Genomic DNA, 20021 nt, shown 5'->3' on the forward strand with positions numbered 1-20021 from the left:
CTGTAAAAGGCTAGTTAGTCCCCATTTTCATCAGGAAACTGAGTCTCTGAGAATGTAAGTAACTTGCCCAAGATTACAAACCCAGGTGGATGTTAGGGCCTGTGCTCTTAACCTCTACACTGTAGAAAGAAAGAAGAATTAAGTGGGAAATTTTTAGATCAGCCTTCCAACTTCTTTTAAATAGAGCCTTCAGATCCAGTTCAGCTATTGAAGAAGTTCCCACCTTTCCAAGGGCCCTGTTGTCTATGATGGGCATAAGTTTTGGGTGACAAGTTCAAAACCTTCACAGAATTTTCCCCAGAGGGCATATTTTAAAGGAGCCCAGGCTGTTGGAGGCTTTATTTCTTTAGTGCTGTTTTTTAGGATTAAAGTAGTTTTATTTAGCAAGTTTCAAATTAATATACTTGAATTAAGGGAAGGCAGTAAAGGAGTAGAAATTATACTTAAATACTTAGTACATGTCGTCAGCCCACAATTCTTATCTCTACAGACTCAGAGTACATTTTACTGAAAAGTTAGTGCCCAGGTGTTAGGGTAGCTCTGGAAAAGGCATATCTGAACCAAGGACTAAACAAAATGGGGAGGACTTACAATTTTCTTAATTGCCTCTTTTGAAGAATCATAACAAATCTGCTGCATTCCCATCCATCTCAAATAAAGCAAATCCAATTAATAAGCACTGTAAGTCCTGTGAGGAAGAGCAGAACAACCCAGACACCAAAGATTGTGCTGATAAATGTTTAATGACTGGCTTTCTGGGAGGGAAAAAGCCCTGGTTTGTGGCATTTGCCAATTCCCATGATGATAAAATCCCCACGAAGGCCTATTTCTAGCTATCAATGTGATATCCCTAAATGCGAAGTTGGGAAGAGATGTGCAAGATCGGCTGTCATGACCAGCAAACACACTACTCCATCCCTTACGGAGGAGGAATGGAAGACAGTCCGCTCTTTCAATGCAGTGGCTATCCTGGAGAGCTGCTGCTTCTGGAGGCACTCACTGTGTGACATTGGGCAAGTCACTTCACCTCTCTGGGCCTTTGTTTCCTCCTCTACAACAGACAATGTGGAAGATCCCCTGTACCTCTAACATTTTAAAGTTCTAGAAGGCAGTGCCTCCTGCTTTTTCCGACATCCAAATGCCTTGAAGCGCCTTTCTGGAAAACCAAGTTAGCACTGTGCTGCATCCAAAAGTGCCTCCAATTTCATCTCCTGAGCATAAGGTTTGGAAAGGAGTGACTTACTCCCTTTTGCCTCTTTAAATGTGTAGCCAATGGGGCATCATACATTTTTTACACTTCTTTTGCTAGATGTGAGATCCAGGAAGGAAAGCATGGATGTTCCAGGGCTTTCTTGTTCTCCTGGGGTGGGAGGCTGCGTGTGATGCACTGATCCATTGCTGTATGCAATTTCTACCTCTCTACCCTTTCGGCAGCCGAGCAAGATTGTTGATAGTCTCCTACCTTTTTATTTTTATTTTTATTTTTTACTATCCAGAAGCCATTTACAAGAGTGGGAACTGCTTACATAAAATGGAGGGGCGGCAGGGGGTTGTGTTATTTTATTTTATTTTTTTTTTCCTGAAAGGTGGCACGTCTCTCAGCAAAGAGAAAAAGGCATGTTGCACAAGGCTTGCTGGCAGTGATATAAGCCAGCGCCGGTTTGCCTGTTGTCACAGCCAAAGCAAAATGCCACCTCTGCCTAGAAGCCAGAGTGCCACACTCCTCTTTTGTGTCCCTGAGATGTACCCATCATGAGGCCCTGGAATTGTAGGTTTGGCCAGGAGGTTGCCAGGATTGCTCAAAGGTCATCTTCCAATCCCAGGAGGCTGGGGGTAAGGGGAGGTTGATCATAGTTCTCAAAATACATCTTTTGAGCTCCCCAGATTACATGTCAGCTACAGCTAGTAAATGTGGAATTTGAGGCCTTGGCTTAGCACAAGAGAGCCCCCCAGGTGCCCGGAGTAAGGTAGGGCTGCAGGAATACCAGTGACCCAGTGATCACCCTGTCCCTGGGGCCCCTCTTAACAAACCCAGATGCAGTAACAGCAAAAGCTCCAGAATCCCAAGGCAGGAGGTGCCAAAAACACCCCCCAACAACCACTACCAAAAAAATTTTTTCAGTAAAATGTTCTCACCCCTAGAGGGGAAAACCTGTCCATGCCTGAAGCAGCTTGACCCTAACAAACACCCTGCCTCCATGGAGTGAACTGCAAATCAAAAAAAAAAAAAGTACTTCCTACCCCTCCTGCTCCCTGGGGAGGGACAGAAGGTTCCTAAAACTGACAGTTTCGCCTCCATGATCTTTAAAAGAGCAGAAGTTGGCTGTGAGGCTGCAGTGCTGCCTCGATTGGGGTAGTGTGGTCTCTGTTGCGGCTGGGCTCCAAGGAGAGCCACAATTGGCTCTGATGAGGAAGGAGCCTAGAAATGAAAGATTGCAAAGAGGGCTTCTGTACACCATGGCTGAGACTGTGTCGTTTCTTGCAAGGTGAAACTTGGCAGTTCTACCTTGCAAGTAAAAACCTAAATTAATTTTTTTTAAAAGAAATTAAGTCAGAAACAAGGCTTCGGAAAAACTGTGAGTGTTAGGCATAAACTGATTTTGGATGATCTTTAGGTGAGAAAGGGTGGAGTTACCATCAGAAACATGTTTTTATTTATGCTTTTCGGATCCCCACTGGTGTGCGATGTGTGTGTGTGTGCGCGCGCGTGCATGTGCGTGTATTGGTTAGCATGAGAGTATGCATCATCTCAATTCTCTAACCAGTCTTTCTTTTTTGCATCTTTTCTGTGCACAGTTCATATAGAGCCCCTATAAATAAATATATAGGTCCATCCACACCTTTTCATTTTATTTGTAAATTGTTTGGTATAAGCGGCAGAGCGTAATGAAACCTGGTGAAGTTTAAAAGATTAGATTTTTTTTCCTACTGACACTTCATAACACTGTTCATATGTCTCCGAGTGAGATTTATGAATATATGAGCAGTACTGCAAAATTATACTGCACCAGAGACTTCCTGCACCACAGGGGTGGCAGTCTAAAGTGACACAGCTTCAAGCATTTTTCACAGACAAGAAGCAAAATTTAACCCCCTTAAGGGGAAGTATGATTTCAACAGCTTGAAATGAGCTCATTTGTAGATGGTTTTTTTTCTCTCATCTTCCATAATTTTTGGTGTTAAGATTAAAACAGATTGCACAGCCAATGTAAGGGCACGTAAGCTGCCCAGAGTACAGTTTGGCCCTTAAAGAGAAATCTTCATTCATTGTCTTTATCAGCACTCCTCAATCAGGTAAGTGAAGATAAACTCGCCCCTAAATTCCTAAGGCTGTCAGCCCAATTTCCAGTATTGTACTTAGCAGACAGGATGTGGAATTTTCAAATGCTAAGTGGCAAGGAACATCAATTAATCCAGTGGAGAAGCCTCATCTCTCTGGCACCAAAGACAGTGACATTAGGAAATAATTAGTGTCTTGAATCTAAATGGTGTAAAACTGACCAATTGAAAAACAGAGAATCAGAAGTGTGAAAGATGGTCTTTATGAATTGAAACACAGGAAATGTCTATCGTGGAAGAGTTCAATTAGATTCAGAGTCCAAACTGGTCTCTGTTAGATTGGCCCAGTATCCAGTACCTTGTAATTTTGTATAAACTAACGTTCATTTAATCTCTATGCTCTCAAATTCTCTTTAACCATTTTGTTTCCTCCTGGAACAGAGTGGGGTACTCAAACATTGCCTGCTCTCTCTCTCTCTGCCCTATAAATGCTCCATGATGTGTTGCCTGGAGAACTTTTGTCTCTTTTTTCAGCAATGGTACAACAGCTCCATGAACGTGATCTGCACCTGGTTGACGGACCGGATGGACTTACAGCTTCACATTTATCAGTTGAAAACACTAATTAGGATGGTAAAGGTAAAAGAAAAAAATAATTATTCTTCTTTGCAAATAGCTTACTGAAATACATTTCATTGGCAAGCTGCAGAGCTTGCTTAACACAAAGAATATTAGTTTACATATAAAATAGTATCTCATACAAGAAAAACCTATGCAATTGTTTTGTGAAGCATGATAAACGTGTTACTCAGACAGCAGAGGGAAATTTAATACAAATGAATTTGATATCATTTTCCAGAGAGGAAAAATACTTTGTTTTTGCCATGCAAAAATACTGCAGAGGCCATCGTGTCTTTGCATTAGACTTTCAAAAACTGGCTTTTGGTGCCATTATGTTAATCACATCCATTACCAATTTCATTTATAGTTTAATTAAATAAAATTTTGCCACTATTAATTTAATAGAAATATTTACCCCCAGCTATTTCTAAATATGTCCTGTGATCATTATCAGAATGCAAATCAATATTGTTCTCATAGTTAATTGAAGTAGTTCCTCTTACAATGCGTGTATACAATCAAATGTAAAGGATCACAAAGGTGAGATAACATACCCTGAAAGTAGCTTTTTCCCTTGTTCTTGTGTGTGCGCCTTGGACTAATGATAATTATTTCAGCGTGAAATCTCAGTGGTTTACATGAAATAATAAGATCACAGAAGGGGGTAAATACATTTTTGATCATTTCAGTTTCCATTTGATGCTTCACCATAGAGGGTTTTAAAACATTCGTATGCAAAAATCTCATTCAAAGCACAAAGTCCTTTAAAATATTTTAACAATAAACGTAGCTGAATGTCTATTTCTTAACAGTTTACCAAAAGTCCCTGCAACACCCACTCCTGGGCACCCCACCCCCACCCCATTTCTTAGTCTGTTTTGGATGAGTACCATTTCACTTTACCCCAGAGCTTACGTACAACCAATTGCTGTTCCGTTGTGTGTAATTAAGGAGAATTATTATTACCTGCATTTGATCTCACAAAGCATCCGCCCGGGAAAAGTTATAGACAGCAGTGTATTACAGCTCTTAAAAAAGGAATGTATACACTCAGACTATGGACCCAGCCTCATTTTCACATTTTTTTACTTCAGTTCCTTAGGACCAGCTCAATAGTCAAGTGGCCGCCTGACCACTTGAATTCCATTTTCTATGCATAAATACACTTTGGGAAATTCTTCTGTTTGACCCTTATTGGGTAGACATGAAAAGAAGATATAATTTTAATACTTAAAAATTATCTTCCTATTATTTCTATTTCCAGATTGGTATTGAAAATTAACAATATTTTACGAAGGAAAAATATAAGTCAGAGGAGAGGTTTAATCTTAGCCTTTTGCCAAAAAAAAAAAAAATGTGATATGAACCACAGAGAAGGGATACAGAAATGTCACTGCCAAGGGAACCCCTTCACTTTAGCAAAAAGTGGGTTCAGCTTAACTAATGCCACAACTCGGAGCTATGAAGCAGAATTCACAACCTTTAAACCAAGAACATCACCCAGAGGCCTCCTCCTCCAGGGCAAATTTCCAAGGATATTTGGTTTTCTTTCTTGCATCAACAGCCACTTCATTTATTCATCCATTCATTCATTATTCAGCAAGCATTTATTTATTCATTAAACATTGGATAAATATTAGGTGAGTCTCTACTTGTGTATTACCAGATGGAGGATTCAAAAATGACTAGATGTGGTCTCTGCACTTAGGCATTGAGAGTCTAGTTGGTATACACATTGCTATGGAGTTTGAATAAAAGAGAGAATACTCAAATGCTTTTACCTTTATTTTCCCCATCATATTCTGGCAACAATTATGTTATCCTAAGTGGCAACAGAAAAAATGATTGAAAAGTATAAAAATTTAAGTTAATTGTCTGGATATCTGGTCCACACCATGCCTAACATTTACGCAGTCTCTTACCGGTCCCCATCAAAGTGAAAACACAGTTCAGGTAGCTGTCTAGCTTCCTCTTCTCAGCAAGCCTTGCAGGTTGATGCATGATTGAGGATAACCTTGTAATTTAATGTCTAAACCAGATTACTTTTATGTTATTGGACTTCACTAAGCCAAACTGGGTTCACTCGTTAACTCTATAGTCATTACAACTTGTGACCTTCAAGAGGGGTTGACATTATGATTGTTGCTATCATGACTGCACTAGATGGACTATTAAAAATAGAAATAATGGGCCGGGCATGACGGCTCATGCCTGTAATCCCAGCACTTTGGGAGGCTAAGGTGGGCAGATCATAAGGTCAGGAGATCGAGACCATCCTGGCCAACATGGTGAAACCCCGTCTCTACTAAAAATACAAAAATTAGCTGGGCATGGTGGTGGGTGCCTATAATCCCAGCTACTCAGGAGGCTGAGGCAGGAGAATTGCTTGAACCCAGGAGGCGGAGGTTGCTGTGAGCCGAGATGGTGCCATTGCACTCCAGTCTGGGCCACAGAGCAAGATTCCATCTCAAAAAAAAAAAAAAAAAAAAAAAAAAAAAAAAAAAAAGAAAAGAAAAAGAAAAAAGAAATAATGATGGGAGTGGTGTTGATGTATGTTAGCATTCCTTGTCTTGCCCCTTTAGCAAGTTTCCTATATCAACAGGAGAAACAAACAGCAGAATCAGTAGCTGAAATGATATGCAGTGTGATGAGGAGAGTTGTAGTTAGAGAGAGACCTTTTTAAAAAAAAAAAAAATTACAAAGTAGACAACAGCCAGATGCTTCTGGTCATATTCAATGTGAAGGATTTCTAGAAAAACAGTCCTTGAGATACCTAAGGAAATCTGAGAGAAATCGCCTGAAGGAACAAAGAAAGAACGTGTGATGCGGTAATACCAAGCCATTGTTCTTGAAAAAGAGCCAAATTTCTTCCCTGAGACCATAAAGTTGTGAACGGAATAGATACAGTTCTTTCCCAAGGAGATAAGAAATGAGTCACATGCCTGCAACATATTGATGAGGCATTAGCGCTCCATCTTTCTCATAATTGCTGCTGCCTGTGATAGGTTTCATATACCAACATACATATGTCTGTCTTGTGAATGAGACAGAGGGATATCAGTACAGCTCATGCAGTTACAAGACTCAAAAATACTAAAACCAGACTGCAACAGAAATCACAAAATACCATAATCGCTCAATCCATTATTTATGTGTTATAGCCCTTTCTTGTGTCTATCATATTACACTAACCTAAGAGAAAGAACCAGTCCACAAAAGGAACCAAAACAATTATGGAACATTTCCCTTTATGGAACTGAATAAACACAAGCGTATGTTCTTTGCTTTGTTTCATCTAATATAGTTCATCCTGTCACTATTTCTCATTTTCTGTCATTCAAAGGATCTCAGTTTTCAATACAAGTGAAATCTAAGCACAGTGGCTTTTTATTTGACAATGCATAAAGTGTGATGTTTAGCTGAAGGTCAGTGCTCTCACACCCACACCTGCTTTTACCTTCTCCATCCCCATCATGGAGATGAGATCTCTCTCATCACTGTATCTTTTCCCTCCTTAGAAAACCTACAGAGATTTCCGATTGCAAGGAGTCCTGGACTCCACCTTAAACAGCAAGACCTATGAAACAATCCGGAACCGTCTCACTGTGGAGGAAGCCACAGCATCAGTGAGCGAAGGTGGGGGACTGCAGGGGATTAGCATGAAGGACAGCGATGAGGAAGACGAAGAAGACGATTAGACCGTTTGGTCCTAGAGTCCACTGGGACAGAGTCTTGTAATCAGTGCATGTCTTTAGTCTGTTAGTTAAACCCATTAGGGAATTTTCTGTCAACTACCATGCCCATGAGATGTTTATCAATACAACTGCCATTTTAGCTATGTGGTACCAAGATTAGCAAATGACCTTCATATCCACTGATTTCCTGATGTCCATGTCTATATGTTTACAAGCAATATGGAGCACCATTCTTTAAATACTGTTCATGGAGAATACATAGTCTTACCACTAGGCGTGTCCCTGTTATCAGCAAAGATCAATGATGCTTCATTCATGTACTGTGTATACATTGGTGGTAAATGGATGTGAGGGCAAGTATACCAAGTACATTCACTGTGTTTCACGTATGTGGATGCCAGTTAATTAAACGAGTACATAAATAAATTAATTAAAACACATAGATCTGCTTTGTGTTTTTATTTTTGTTTTTTGAAAAACAAAAGGCAAGTCTCCAACAATCAACTTTTGATTCTTTCTGTTCCCCTAAAACTAAAAAATGAACCCCTTGTGTCCTTGTTAACCCATGCTTTCATTTACTCAAATAATTAGCCAAAAAAGGATGGCTACATACCAATGGATTGATTCTCTTAATTGCCATGGCAAGGGGGCAATCCTATCATGACTTAACATCAAGCACACAGTTCAAAACTACTGTCTTCTGTCAAAGTTTTCTCCTTTTAAATGTTATTTTGCTTTTATGTCTCAACTGTGTATGTTAAAAAAAAAAAAGAATATTTAAATTACAACCCTAGACTAAAAATGTGTTTATAATAAGATGTGGATATTTCCTTCAGTAGATTGTAACCATAATTTAAATTATTTTGTTCCACACTGTTTTTTATATCTGTCATGTACATTGCATTTTGGTCTGTAACTGCACAACCCTGGAGTTTGCTGCAGAGCTATTTCTTTCCATGTAAAGTAGTGGATCCATCTTGCTTTTGCCTTATATAAAGCCTACAGTTATGGAAGTGTGGAAAACTGTGGCTTCTCAATAAATATTCAAATGTCCTAAGAATATACGTTTGGGTCTGTTTTTCTCTGTCTTCTTTGAATGCCAGAACTGAAACACAACAAGAAGAAATAGGAAAGGGAGGGAAGAGGTAATTTTCATAGAGTGTTCTTGAAACTGTTGGAGTGGGTCGTTTTCAAATGCTTGTAGTTCTCCATGAGAGACTGCCTAAAATTCCGCTAATTCAGACTCCACTAATTCAGAATCCGTGGGCATTTGGACATGTTGGACAGATTACGCTTGCATTATAGGATAAATAAGGGTTTGCTAAGCAAGTAAGTAGTGTAAACGAGAGAAATGTTTCTCCTGTACGAAGAGAAGGCCAACAAACTGTTTTTAAGCACCACTTTAACAGCAGTGTTTGCATTCAAACAAAGTGTGTGCCAATTATATATGATTCTTATATATTTGTTAAAGCATTTTACAAGATTCTCTAAGATATGGAGTACTCTACTCACTCCTCAGGCCCTGTCAGCAATATAATCACCTAAGTTTGTAAGAAATTAAACATTTTGTAGCCTTGTTTGCTTTATTTGCATCTTTCACTAAACCAGTCTGATCTTTCCTGGAAGCTGGCTGAGGCTTTAGGGAAAGAGCTACTTTTCCAACAGAACCAGGTAGAATGGTCACCAGTTCTCTAAAAAATAACCACTTTAGACAACATATCTTGCCCTGTTTACTTGAGGTCTGCAGGTACAAGGCAACAGTACTTTCTGCCTTTGTGGGCTTACAAAAAGAGGTCCTATTTATTGAACAACTATGCTATGCCAGGCATTCTGCATGTATTACCTCATTTAAATCTCACAACAACCATAAGAGGAGAGAACTATTGTTATCCTCATTATAGATTAGGAAATTAAGTTCAAAAGGGTTACGCTAACTTGCTCAATAGTTAACTCTATGCAGAAGCATTAATCCAGAGATAAGAGCATAAAACTATTAATACAAATGGTGGGGATATGTCTTTCAGGTATGACAAAACTTTGATTGCCCAGGGGCACATAGTTAAGTCAGAATGGCACAGCCAAGATTTTTGAAAACATATTTTCATTGTATTTTGAGTTGCAAAATGAAATCATATATCTTGTAACAATTAAAATTTTTTTATCATTTTTTTTGAGATGGAGTCTCTTTCTGTCAGCCAGGCTAAGGTGCAGTGGCACGATCTCTGCTCACTGCAACCTCTGCCTCCCAGATTCAAGCAATGATCTTGCTTTAGCCTCCCAAGTAGCTGAAACTACAGGCATGTGCCACCATGCCCAGCTAATTTGTGTATTTTTAGTAGAGACGGGGTTTCACTATGTTAGCCAGACTGGTCTCAAACTCCTGACCTTGTGACCAGCCCACATCAGCCTTCCAAAGTGCTGAGATTACAGGTGTGAGCCACCGCACCCAGCCTACAATTTTAAAACATGCAAAGTCAAGAGGGAATGTCTGTCCAGTATATGAAAGTTAGCAAAAGGAGGAAAATGTTCAGGAGCCCTGCAGGAAGGCTAAGTGAATGGGTTAGATAACTAACCAAAGGGCACAATGTAAAAGTCATTAGGAAAACTAAGCCAGAAAAGACTTGGTTTCCAAAACCAAGATTAAATTAAAAACTTCCTTCAAAAAAAGATTCCACTGCCTTGCACTGAGGATCTTGTTAAATGGCACCCCCAGCAACCCTGGGAAAGGGGGTATGGGTAAGGAAATGACATCAGAACACATCAGAAAGCACTGATCACGTTATCCTTGACCACTGCTGGCCTCAGTTTATTCTGACCACAAATGCAAAGCCAAGATGACAGCTTTGATATTACTTTGATCTTCTTTTGTTTCTTTGGGATGGTATCTTGAGTGATCTTCTTTTTTCTTTTTTAGTTTTTTATTATACATACAAAAAATGCATGAATCCTAAGCCTACAGCTCAATGATTTATCATAAAGTGAACACAGTCGCGGAACAACTACCTAGCTGAGAAATAGAACATACTGAAGACCCCTGAGGACCCCATGTCCATGCTCTTTCCCAAACTCTACCCACTCCTTACACCCCAAAGGTAACAACTATCTGATTTCTAATGGCATAGAATAGATCAACTTGCTTAGTTTAACCTTTTTGTCATTGCAATCACAGTACATTATTCTTTTGTATCTGGATTCTTTTGCTCTACATTACGTAGTTGGTGTAGTTGTGGTTCATTTATTTTCATTGGTGTATAGTAGTCCAAGTTATAAATAGACCATAATTGATTTAGCCATATAAAAATATTGTTTTACATTTTGGGCTATTATGAATAATGCTGCCATGAATTTCCTTGTACATATGTTTTGGTGCAATTGCTGGGTCCTGGAGTAAAGGTATTTTCCTTTTCAGAGGATGTGGCCAGTTTTCCACAGAGGATGAACAAAGTTATGCTCTCACCAGCAGCAAATTAAAGTCTCCGTTGTTCCACATTTTTGACAACATTAAGTGTTGTCACTCTAATTTTTGCCATTCTGGTAAGTGCTGTGGTGGTTTATAATTGTAGTTCACTACCAAATGAAGTTGATTGCCTTTGAACTTGTGTATTGGGAACTTTGATAGCCTCTTTTGTGAAGTGCCAATTTAAGTCTTTTTAAAACATGCAAAGTAAAAGAGGGAGCATCTGTCCAGTGTATAAAAGTTAGCAAAAGTAGGAAAATGTTCAGGAGCCCTGGAGGAGAGCTAAGTACATTTTTTATTTGGATAGCCTCTTTTGTGAAGTACACGTTTAAGCCTTTTATTCCTTTTTTTTTTTTTTTTTTTTTTTTTTAGTAAGAGGAAAAATTTAGAGCTATTTGAAGGCTAATAAGGAAGAGACCACAGGAAAAAGTGCCAGTTAGATGTAGGAGATATCAAGAAAATTGTGAACCCGATAGAAAGGCGTTCACTTTATGAACAATTGGTCCACAAATACTTGAGTACATACTGGTCAGGCAGGCACTGTGCTAGGAACACCTGGACTCTTTCTGTTCCATTCCCTTCATCAGTCAGAGAGACCTTTCTAAAGGCAAGTATGATCCTGTTCCTCCCCTAATTAAAAGGCTCCAATTCTTCCCCTCCCCTTAGAATGAAACCCAAACTCCTTAAGGTGGCATTCAAGGCCATGAACAATCCAACCCTTGCCTACTTCTCCAGTCTCTTCTGTTAACCCTACTCCTTTTACTCCCAGGGTTCATCCACACCCACCACCTTCAACTTCCTGCTATGCACCATAGTTCTTCCCACCCGGGGCCCACCTCCAAACGACCTCATCTCATCCATCAAATCCCCACTAAACTGGATCTCCCCAAGGAAGCCTTTCTAAACACCACCCTCAGTTCAGCATCTATTTCCTTAGTATATATCCTCATGACAGTATCTACTTCTCTTAGTATTCACACTACTCATGAATGGGTTATGTACATTGTTACATGTTTCATATCTCTTTTCTCTACTTCAGGAGGGTACAGGCTATACCAGCTTCTCCACCCTGTCCCCAAGGTACTCAATAAATATATGACAAATAACGAAGGCTGAAAGTACAAGTATGGAGATGATCTGTTGCTATTCTTGTAGAACTTATAATATAGGTAGTATGAATCTTCCAAAGACACAGACTAAATATTATAAGATTCAGAGGCGGGAGAAGGAAAGGAAGCCTTCCTTGAGGAAGTAGGCCTTAAAGAGCCCATAGAGAGGACTGGGAAGGACAAGAACAAGACCAGGTGGAGGCCAGGGGACGTGCCACTTGACTGGAACACCATAGAAATGGGAAACTATTCTCTTCTCTGGTGGATTCCCAGTGCACATAGTAAACACTCAACATATACATGTTAACTTAAGACATTAATGAATATGCCCAGTGTGTTAAGAAAGCCTGCTTCATGGGAAAGCTTAGGCAAGAGGTTGGGAGAGATTATCATGGGAAGAGTAGATTGAAGTGTCAAAGGAGGACATTTAGTTCCACTTAGTTTGGGTTTGTTGGTCTGCATAGCCAAGAACTAACTACTATTTTTAATTTTTTCAAAACATTTAAAGAAATTTTTTAAGTTAAAAAAAATCAAATAGAACAGAATTATATGAAACAAAACGTTCAAGCCTCCCCCCCCCCAACACCCATTTCCCCAAAGTAGCCATTGCTAACAGATGGGCATATATTCTTCCAAATATGTTCAAATCATATACAAGTATATTGGAGATTTTATATATATATATAAATGATCCCAATATATAAATGAGAATCATCCTGAGCCTACTATTTGGCAAATCACATTTTCCATTTATCAGTATAGATAGGATCATTTGTACCTCTGCACATATAGACTTTCCATATAGACCATATAGACCACATATAGACCAGTACTTTGGTAATGGATGTAATGTATTTAAGGAGATTTTCTGGTCAAAGAAGAAACAGGAGCAAAATAAGATAAACTGAAGATCTAGGATGAAATTAGGATGGATCAAAACATAATGGAGGAAATGAGCCATCTGTGGAAGTGACCCAAAAGACTGTTTGAAAATGTGTGACTAAAGAATTTCTGAAACACCCCAAATCCAATCCCAGTCTAACTGCACTATATCACAGTTATCTGTTTATGTGTCTGTCTCCCTGCTAGACTACTGCCAACTAGTTGAGGTCAGGGACTGTGTATCCATTTCTGTATGCCAGTCTGGTGCCTGGGATGTAGTAGGCACTCAATAAATGTTGGTTGAATTGAACGCGTGCACATCAGCAATGTACACCTGGGTATGATCATGACCAAGAAAACATAAACTAAATTTATTGCAATATATTCTGTCTATAAGGAATGAATTACTAAAGAAGGAATTACAAAAGAACGTGGGGAATCATGATGGCTTTAGAAAATCTATCCACCTCACCTCAATTTTCAGTGCAGGTATGAACAGCCACAGTCATAAATTTGAATTTCTATAAAAATTTTAGGAAATCAACAAAACAACAAGAGTTGTGTGACTAGTGTTTAAGCACGAAATTGAATAAGTTCATTTCCTTTAAATTTTAAAATTTAAGTGTGTTCTCTTTGTGGCTAATTTATATCAGACACATAATTAACAAATCTGAAATTAAGTCAAATTAGGCACAATTCTGTAATATTTGGTAAACAAATTTTTAAAAATCAATATTCATCTTTTATTCAAGGTTGTTTTGCTTCTTCATCTAAATACTAAAATTATCATCTGTTTTCCTTCTTATGAAACCATGCATTTCATCTAAAGTTGTAAATCTGCATTTGTTGTAACTAAGCAAAACATGAGAAAAGGGCTGACGATGGTGCAATCTGCCAGCAGAGTTCTCTACCCTGACAGTACATTGAAGGTCAAAGACAAACACTGAACAACAAATTAATCACAGCCACCAGCTAACAGAGGGATAAAACAATTACAATTAATACATACACACAAGTACAAAGTAAGAGGAATGCAAAGGCAACAACAAGCAAAAAGTACACAAATAAAATTTTTCTTATTTCCTAAGAATTGATGGTGAGATGGCCAAAAGCAATTGTAAACATGGTTAAGTTGGCATATTTCCCTCTGTCCATCAAAAACAAGTTGGCTTGTTTCCTGGGCAGCGAATACAATTGCAAAGAATAAACAAGGTTTTGCTTAAAGCAGGAAACATGTGATTAAAGATAGTACAAATTTCAGAGAAAGTGTCAGAAATTTTGGAATGTGTTTAAAAGAAAATCAAAGGCAACATAAGAAGACAAATACTGGTGGTATTTGGTGCAAAGAAAAGTACAGTTTATGTGGAAGCTATGGCTAGGTTTCAAATTCTAATGTCACTATATTATTGTAAACAGGACCACTGAACTATGCACCTCACTCAGTCATCTCCTACACCTCCTGGAATAGGGCTTTGAGCATGATAAATTCCTCCACAGTATTTTTTGGTTTGATTAGTCTAATTTTGAATAAAATTTTAAAAATCTGACATCTGTAATCCCAGCACTTTGGGAGGCTGAGATGGGCGGATCACAAGGTCAGGAGATCGAGTCCATCCTGGCTAATCTGGTGAAACCCCGTCTCTACTAAAATATACAAAAAAAAAAAAAAAAACTAGCCGGGCGAGGTGGCGGGCACCTGTAGTCCCAGCCACTCAGGAGGCTGAGGCAGGAGAATGGCATAAACCCGGGAGGCGGAGTTTGCAGTGAGCTGAGATCCGGCCACTGCACTCCAGCCTGGGCAACAGAGCGAGACTCTGTCTCAAAAAATAAAAATAAAAATCAGACATCAAGATTATAGATTAAAAATTCCAAGGCATATGAAGGATACTGACATCACAATGTATTTGGAAAATCTGAACTCTTCAGAGCTCTAAATGACAATCAATAAACTTCAGGTTGCATCTACTCTTTGTCATCTCCAAACTTCCATAACAAGGCTGCTATACACACAGTCTTAGGTTAATATGCTCTTGGAGAGCACAAGGAAAAGTTGGTGCTGTCCTAGGGAAGAAACTTTCACAAAGCAAACTGAGGGCAGAGGTGGAACTAGAGACTTAGGAGTTGATCTTGAAGCAAGCACTCATTTCTCTCCCAGTAAATTAGAGAAAGATGACCTCTGAGAATAAGGAGGGCTAGATTTTGTTATTACAAATGATGGAGCTCAAACCATTCTATTTAAATATTGAAGTAAAGATGAAAGCAAGAGACCGCAGGATTTGTAGACCATTGGGCAACAGGTATCACAGGAGTGAATAGAAGGAAGAGGTTGTGAGCATAGGTTCTGATAGGTTCTGGGGTCAGGATGACCTTGATCCAGATTTCAGATGATCAGCGGTAATCATTAGCCACGTGACCTTGGGAAAATTACTTCATTTCCCTAGGCCTCAGTTATCTCATCTGTAAGATATAAATGGTCAGAATCATACCCCAGGTATTGCCCATTGTTATAAGCTCATTGGGTTGTCATCAAGATTAAATGTATTTCCATGTGTGAAGTGCTAAAAAAAAAAAAGGCATACATTCTAAGTGCTCAACAAATGTTAGCTGATATTTTACTGTTAGCTTCTTTCTTTCTTTTTTTTTTTTTTCTTGAGACAGAGTCTCACTCTGTTGCCCAGGCTGGAGTGCAGTGGCATGATCTCAGCTCACCATAACCTCTGCCTCCCAGATTTAAGTGATTCTCCTGCCTCAGCCTCCCGAGTAGCTGTGATTACAGGCACCCTCTACCATGCTTGTCTAATTTTGTATTTTTAGTAGAGATAGGGTTTCACCATGTTGATCAGGCTGGTCTCAAACTCCTGACCTCAAGTGATCCACCTGCCTGACTCCCAAAGTGTTAGGCTTACAGGCGTGAGCCACTGCGCCTGGCCTACTGTTAATTTCTTAAGGATTTAAGAGCCTGCCACATGTTTCAGGCTTTGAACAGATCATAGATATGGCCAAGTCACTACCCTTAGAAAGCTGAATTCTGCTACTCACTGTTCTTATTCCATTTCTTCCCAAAAGAAGAGCACATGATCAGTGGTAGATTGGGCAGCAGTGTGTTAAGCAGCGTCAAGAAAGGTATTCTTGCTATCCACTTCTTTTTTTTTAGCATTTGCTTTTATGCCTTGAAAGGGAAGGATTTGTTCCCCTTGTCTACATTTCTTCACATTCTCCTTCACTTGTCTTTGACTATGGATCTCAGTAAATAATTATTAAAGGAATGAATAAATAAATGAGTTTCTTTCCATGTCTCCCCTTCTTCATCATCACTGATTTAATTTGTGTTTCCCTAGCAATAGACCCCAAGACAAGAATTCTAGTGCAAGTGGTTTACTTGGGAGGTGATCCAGGAAACACTAATAGAGGAATGGGGGGAAAAGATTGAGAAGAAAGGCAGCCACTATGGGTAACTGAAGTTTGATTTCTCTGGGAAAATCTGGGAGCCAGTGTAGAACATACTTTTCAGTTATTCCTCCTGAGGAGTGAGAGAGCTGGGGTATTTATACTCCAACTGTTTTTTCATTATTGGTCGAGGACAGCTTAGGGGAGAGAGCAGGTGATGTTATTTCTCCAGCATTTCAGACATGCAGGGCTGATGGGCAAAGCAGGCTCTGATCATCACAGAAAGCCCTAAGACAAATAAGTACAAGAACAGCAATGAGAAGTCAAGCCCAGTTGCAATGAAGCGGTAAGAGAGGTGGGCAGGACACCAACATTATCTGCTACAATCACCCTTCTGCAACCCAGGACAGAGTCTGTGGTCAATGTTGGTCTAAGAACAGCAAGACAGAATTAGCAGTTCTCCTGCCAGAAGCATTGCCTGGCCAGGCTAGATTTGGAAGGCTCTCAAAGGTGGTGAAATAAATTCCAGCCTTCAATACAGTGGAATACAATGGAGCCGGGAAAAAGAACAAAGTAGATCTATAAAAACTGGTACTGAAAAATGTTCAAGATATATTGCTGATATTTTATTAAGTTAAAAAAATATCAAGAGGCAGACCAGCATTTAAAGCACTCTTCCATTTGTTTAAAAAAATAAGCAAATCTATTTATGTGTGTGTGTGTTTTTTCAATAAATCAAATGAAGAGTTATCATTTTGGCTTCCCAGAATCCAAATCCATGGAAACTGAAGGGGAAGGGATGTTCCCTCTCCCTGCCCCTGACAACTAGAATGTGCCTAATAACCAGATGCTCTAGCTCAGAATCTTGACTCTTGAGAAAAGGACCAAAAGGCATGGCAGCATTGAATAACTCTCCCTGGGCCTCGGGATCATTGAGGGGCATCCAGGAACTGGTGAGTGGGCCCAGCAGCAGCAGCCCACGCAGAGTTGCCTTGTGGTTGCTTTTGGCTGTGCCTCACCTCGCTGGTCCATTGGTTCCTGATGGAGCCTGTGTCCTGGCCTTCAGCCAATACTGGGAGCTACTGTGTAAACTCCTTTTCTGCCGTCAAGTTCTACTGTTAGGAACTGAGAGCAATGGCTGATGTAGGAAAAAAAATTAGAAGAAACTAATAAGAGTGGTTATCTCTGGGAAAGGGGATGGCAAACTTCAGATGGAAAAGAGATTTATTTTTCAGTTCAATTTGTGTTTAATGTTATTATTGTTGGATTATTTCAACCCTGTGCATTTACCATTCTTTCAAATTTAAAACATTTTAAAAGATTGCATTTCAAACAATTTTGCTTTTAAAAAAGTGTCCCGGTCGGGTGCAGTGGTTCATGCCTGTAATTCCACCACTTTGGGTGGCCGAGGCGGGCGGATCACAGGATCAGGAGTTCGAGACTGGCCTGGACAACATAGTGAAACCCCATGTCTACTAAAAATACAAAAACAAAACAAAACAAAAAAAAAACAGCTGGGCATGGTGGCAGGCACCTGTAATCCCAGCTACTTGGGAGGCTGAGGGAGGAGAATCGTGTGAACACGGGAGGCAGAGGTTTCAGTGAGCCGAGATCGTGCCACTGCACTCTAGCACAGGTGACAGTGTGAGACACCATCTCAAGGAAAAAAAAAAAAGTGTACCAATAAAGGCGGTACCTGGACAAGAAAAATGTAGCATTAAAGTGTAGTCCTAGCAGCAGACACAGGATGGAAGGTTAAGTATCACCCTCTAACCTCTGCTCAGGTCCTCTTACAAAGAAGAGCTTCTTAACCTGGAGAGTTTGGCTAGGACTCAAGAGGTTCATGAAGTTGAATGGGAGTGGAGATAGGAGGCAGCAAACTACAGTAGCATTTGTAGTATTTGTGACTCTGTGACCAATGGAAATCTCTATCACATTACAATTGTTATGATTTCTGAGTGGTCAGTGCTTCTAAATTACTTTAATTATTAGATCTGCCACTAGATCTTATTTCATGCATTAGGAAAGAAGCATACCAAAGAGATATCTGCACTCCCTTGTTTATTGTAGCATTATTCACAAAAACTAAGGTATGGAATCCACCTTAGTGCCCAGAAATAGATAAATGGATAAAGAAAATTGGTGTCTATATAAATGGAAGACTCCTTAGCCTTTGAAAAAAAGGAAATTCTGTCATTTGTAACAGCATGGATGAACTCAGAGGATATTATGCTAAATGAAATAAGCCAGGCACAGAAAGACAAATACTGTGTGATCTCACTTATGTGTGGAATCTAAAAAACTCAAATTCATGGAAGCAGAGAGTAGAGCAATAGTTACCAGGAACAAGGGGTAGGGGATGCAGACAGATATTCTTCAAAGGGTACAAAGTTTCAGTTAGGCAACATGAATAAGTTTAAAATCGAATTTAAAAAAAAGAAAGAAGCATATATATCACAATATCATACATTTATTTTTTAAGATTTTGATAACTACATTATTAATATGATTGATATCTTTTAAAAGCCTATATATTTTATCTTATTCATTTAAAAGCATTATTCTGGGCAAGGCATGGTGGCTCACACCTGTAATTCCATTACTTTCAGAGGCTGAGACAGGAGGATCACTTGAGGCCAGAAGTTCAAGACCACACTGGTCAGCATAGCATGACCCCATTTCTAGAAAAAAAAATTTAAAATTAGCCTGGCATGGTGGCATACACCTGTAATCTCAGCTATGTGGGAGGCTGAGGTGGGAAGATTGCTTGAGCCCAGGAGTTTGAGGCTGCAACAAGCTAAGATTGCATCATTGCACCGAGCCACGGAGGGAGACCCTATCTCTAAAATGATAATAACAAAATTTTTAAAAATGAAAGCATTATTCTGAGAAGGGGTCCGCAGGCTTACTGGACTGCCAGTGGGGTCCATGGTGTAGTACCTGTGTGCACACACACAGAAAATTTGAGAGCATCTGCCAAAGCTCTTCATCTTTCTCTTCCTCATCTCACTTTTTGCTTTATCCATTGACTCTTATCCTAATTTATTTACCTATAAAGTAGCAACAGTGTCCTTTTCTTTTTCTTTCTTTTTTTTTTTGTACAAAGCACATAAGCTGTATGCTTTTACTTTCTTTGTTTGTTTTTAGCAAGAGGTCTCACTCTGTCACCCAGGCTGGAGTGCAGCAGTGCAACCATAGCTGACTGCAGCCTCGAACTCTGGGCTCAAGAGATCCTCCCATCTCAGCCTCCTGAGTAGCTAAGATTACAGGTGTATTCATTGTATCTGGCCTACTTTGACTTTTTTGAAAGAAAGTCAAACCATCAAACTGGCCATAACAATTCAACAAATGATAGTCTCTGGTTTATTGTTTGAGGATATTAATAGGTCATATTTTTGTGTTTCTTGGAAGGATGAAACTGTGAATGGATGAAATTAGTGGTTATGAGCAAGGAGGGGGGCAGGGTGGTCTCAACTGGCTAGCTGTGAGTTTCCAGTCTGCCATTCAAATAAACATGTGGCCTTAGACTAATCACTAATACCCACCAAACCTCACTTACTTCGTCTGAAGAGGAGGATAACCAGTCCATTT

General features: G+C 39.5%; 1 protein-coding gene across 1 annotated transcript in view; it reads left to right on the forward strand.

The window, feature by feature from the left end:
- CADPS (Ca++-dependent secretion activator) overlaps positions 1-8657 on the forward strand; it is a 482801-nt gene extending 474144 nt beyond the window's left edge. The window contains 2 exon segments of the mRNA XM_011947195.1: positions 3814-3918; positions 7419-8657. Of these exon segments, the coding sequence (XP_011802585.1) occupies positions 3814-3918; positions 7419-7598 (285 nt within the window). The 3' untranslated portion in view covers positions 7599-8657.
- Positions 8658-20021: the final 11364 nt, after the last annotated feature.

Source organism: Colobus angolensis, unplaced genomic scaffold, assembly GCF_000951035.1.
Source record: "Colobus angolensis palliatus isolate OR3802 unplaced genomic scaffold, Cang.pa_1.0 Scaffold26, whole genome shotgun sequence".
NCBI lineage: Eukaryota > Metazoa > Chordata > Mammalia > Primates > Cercopithecidae > Colobus > Colobus angolensis.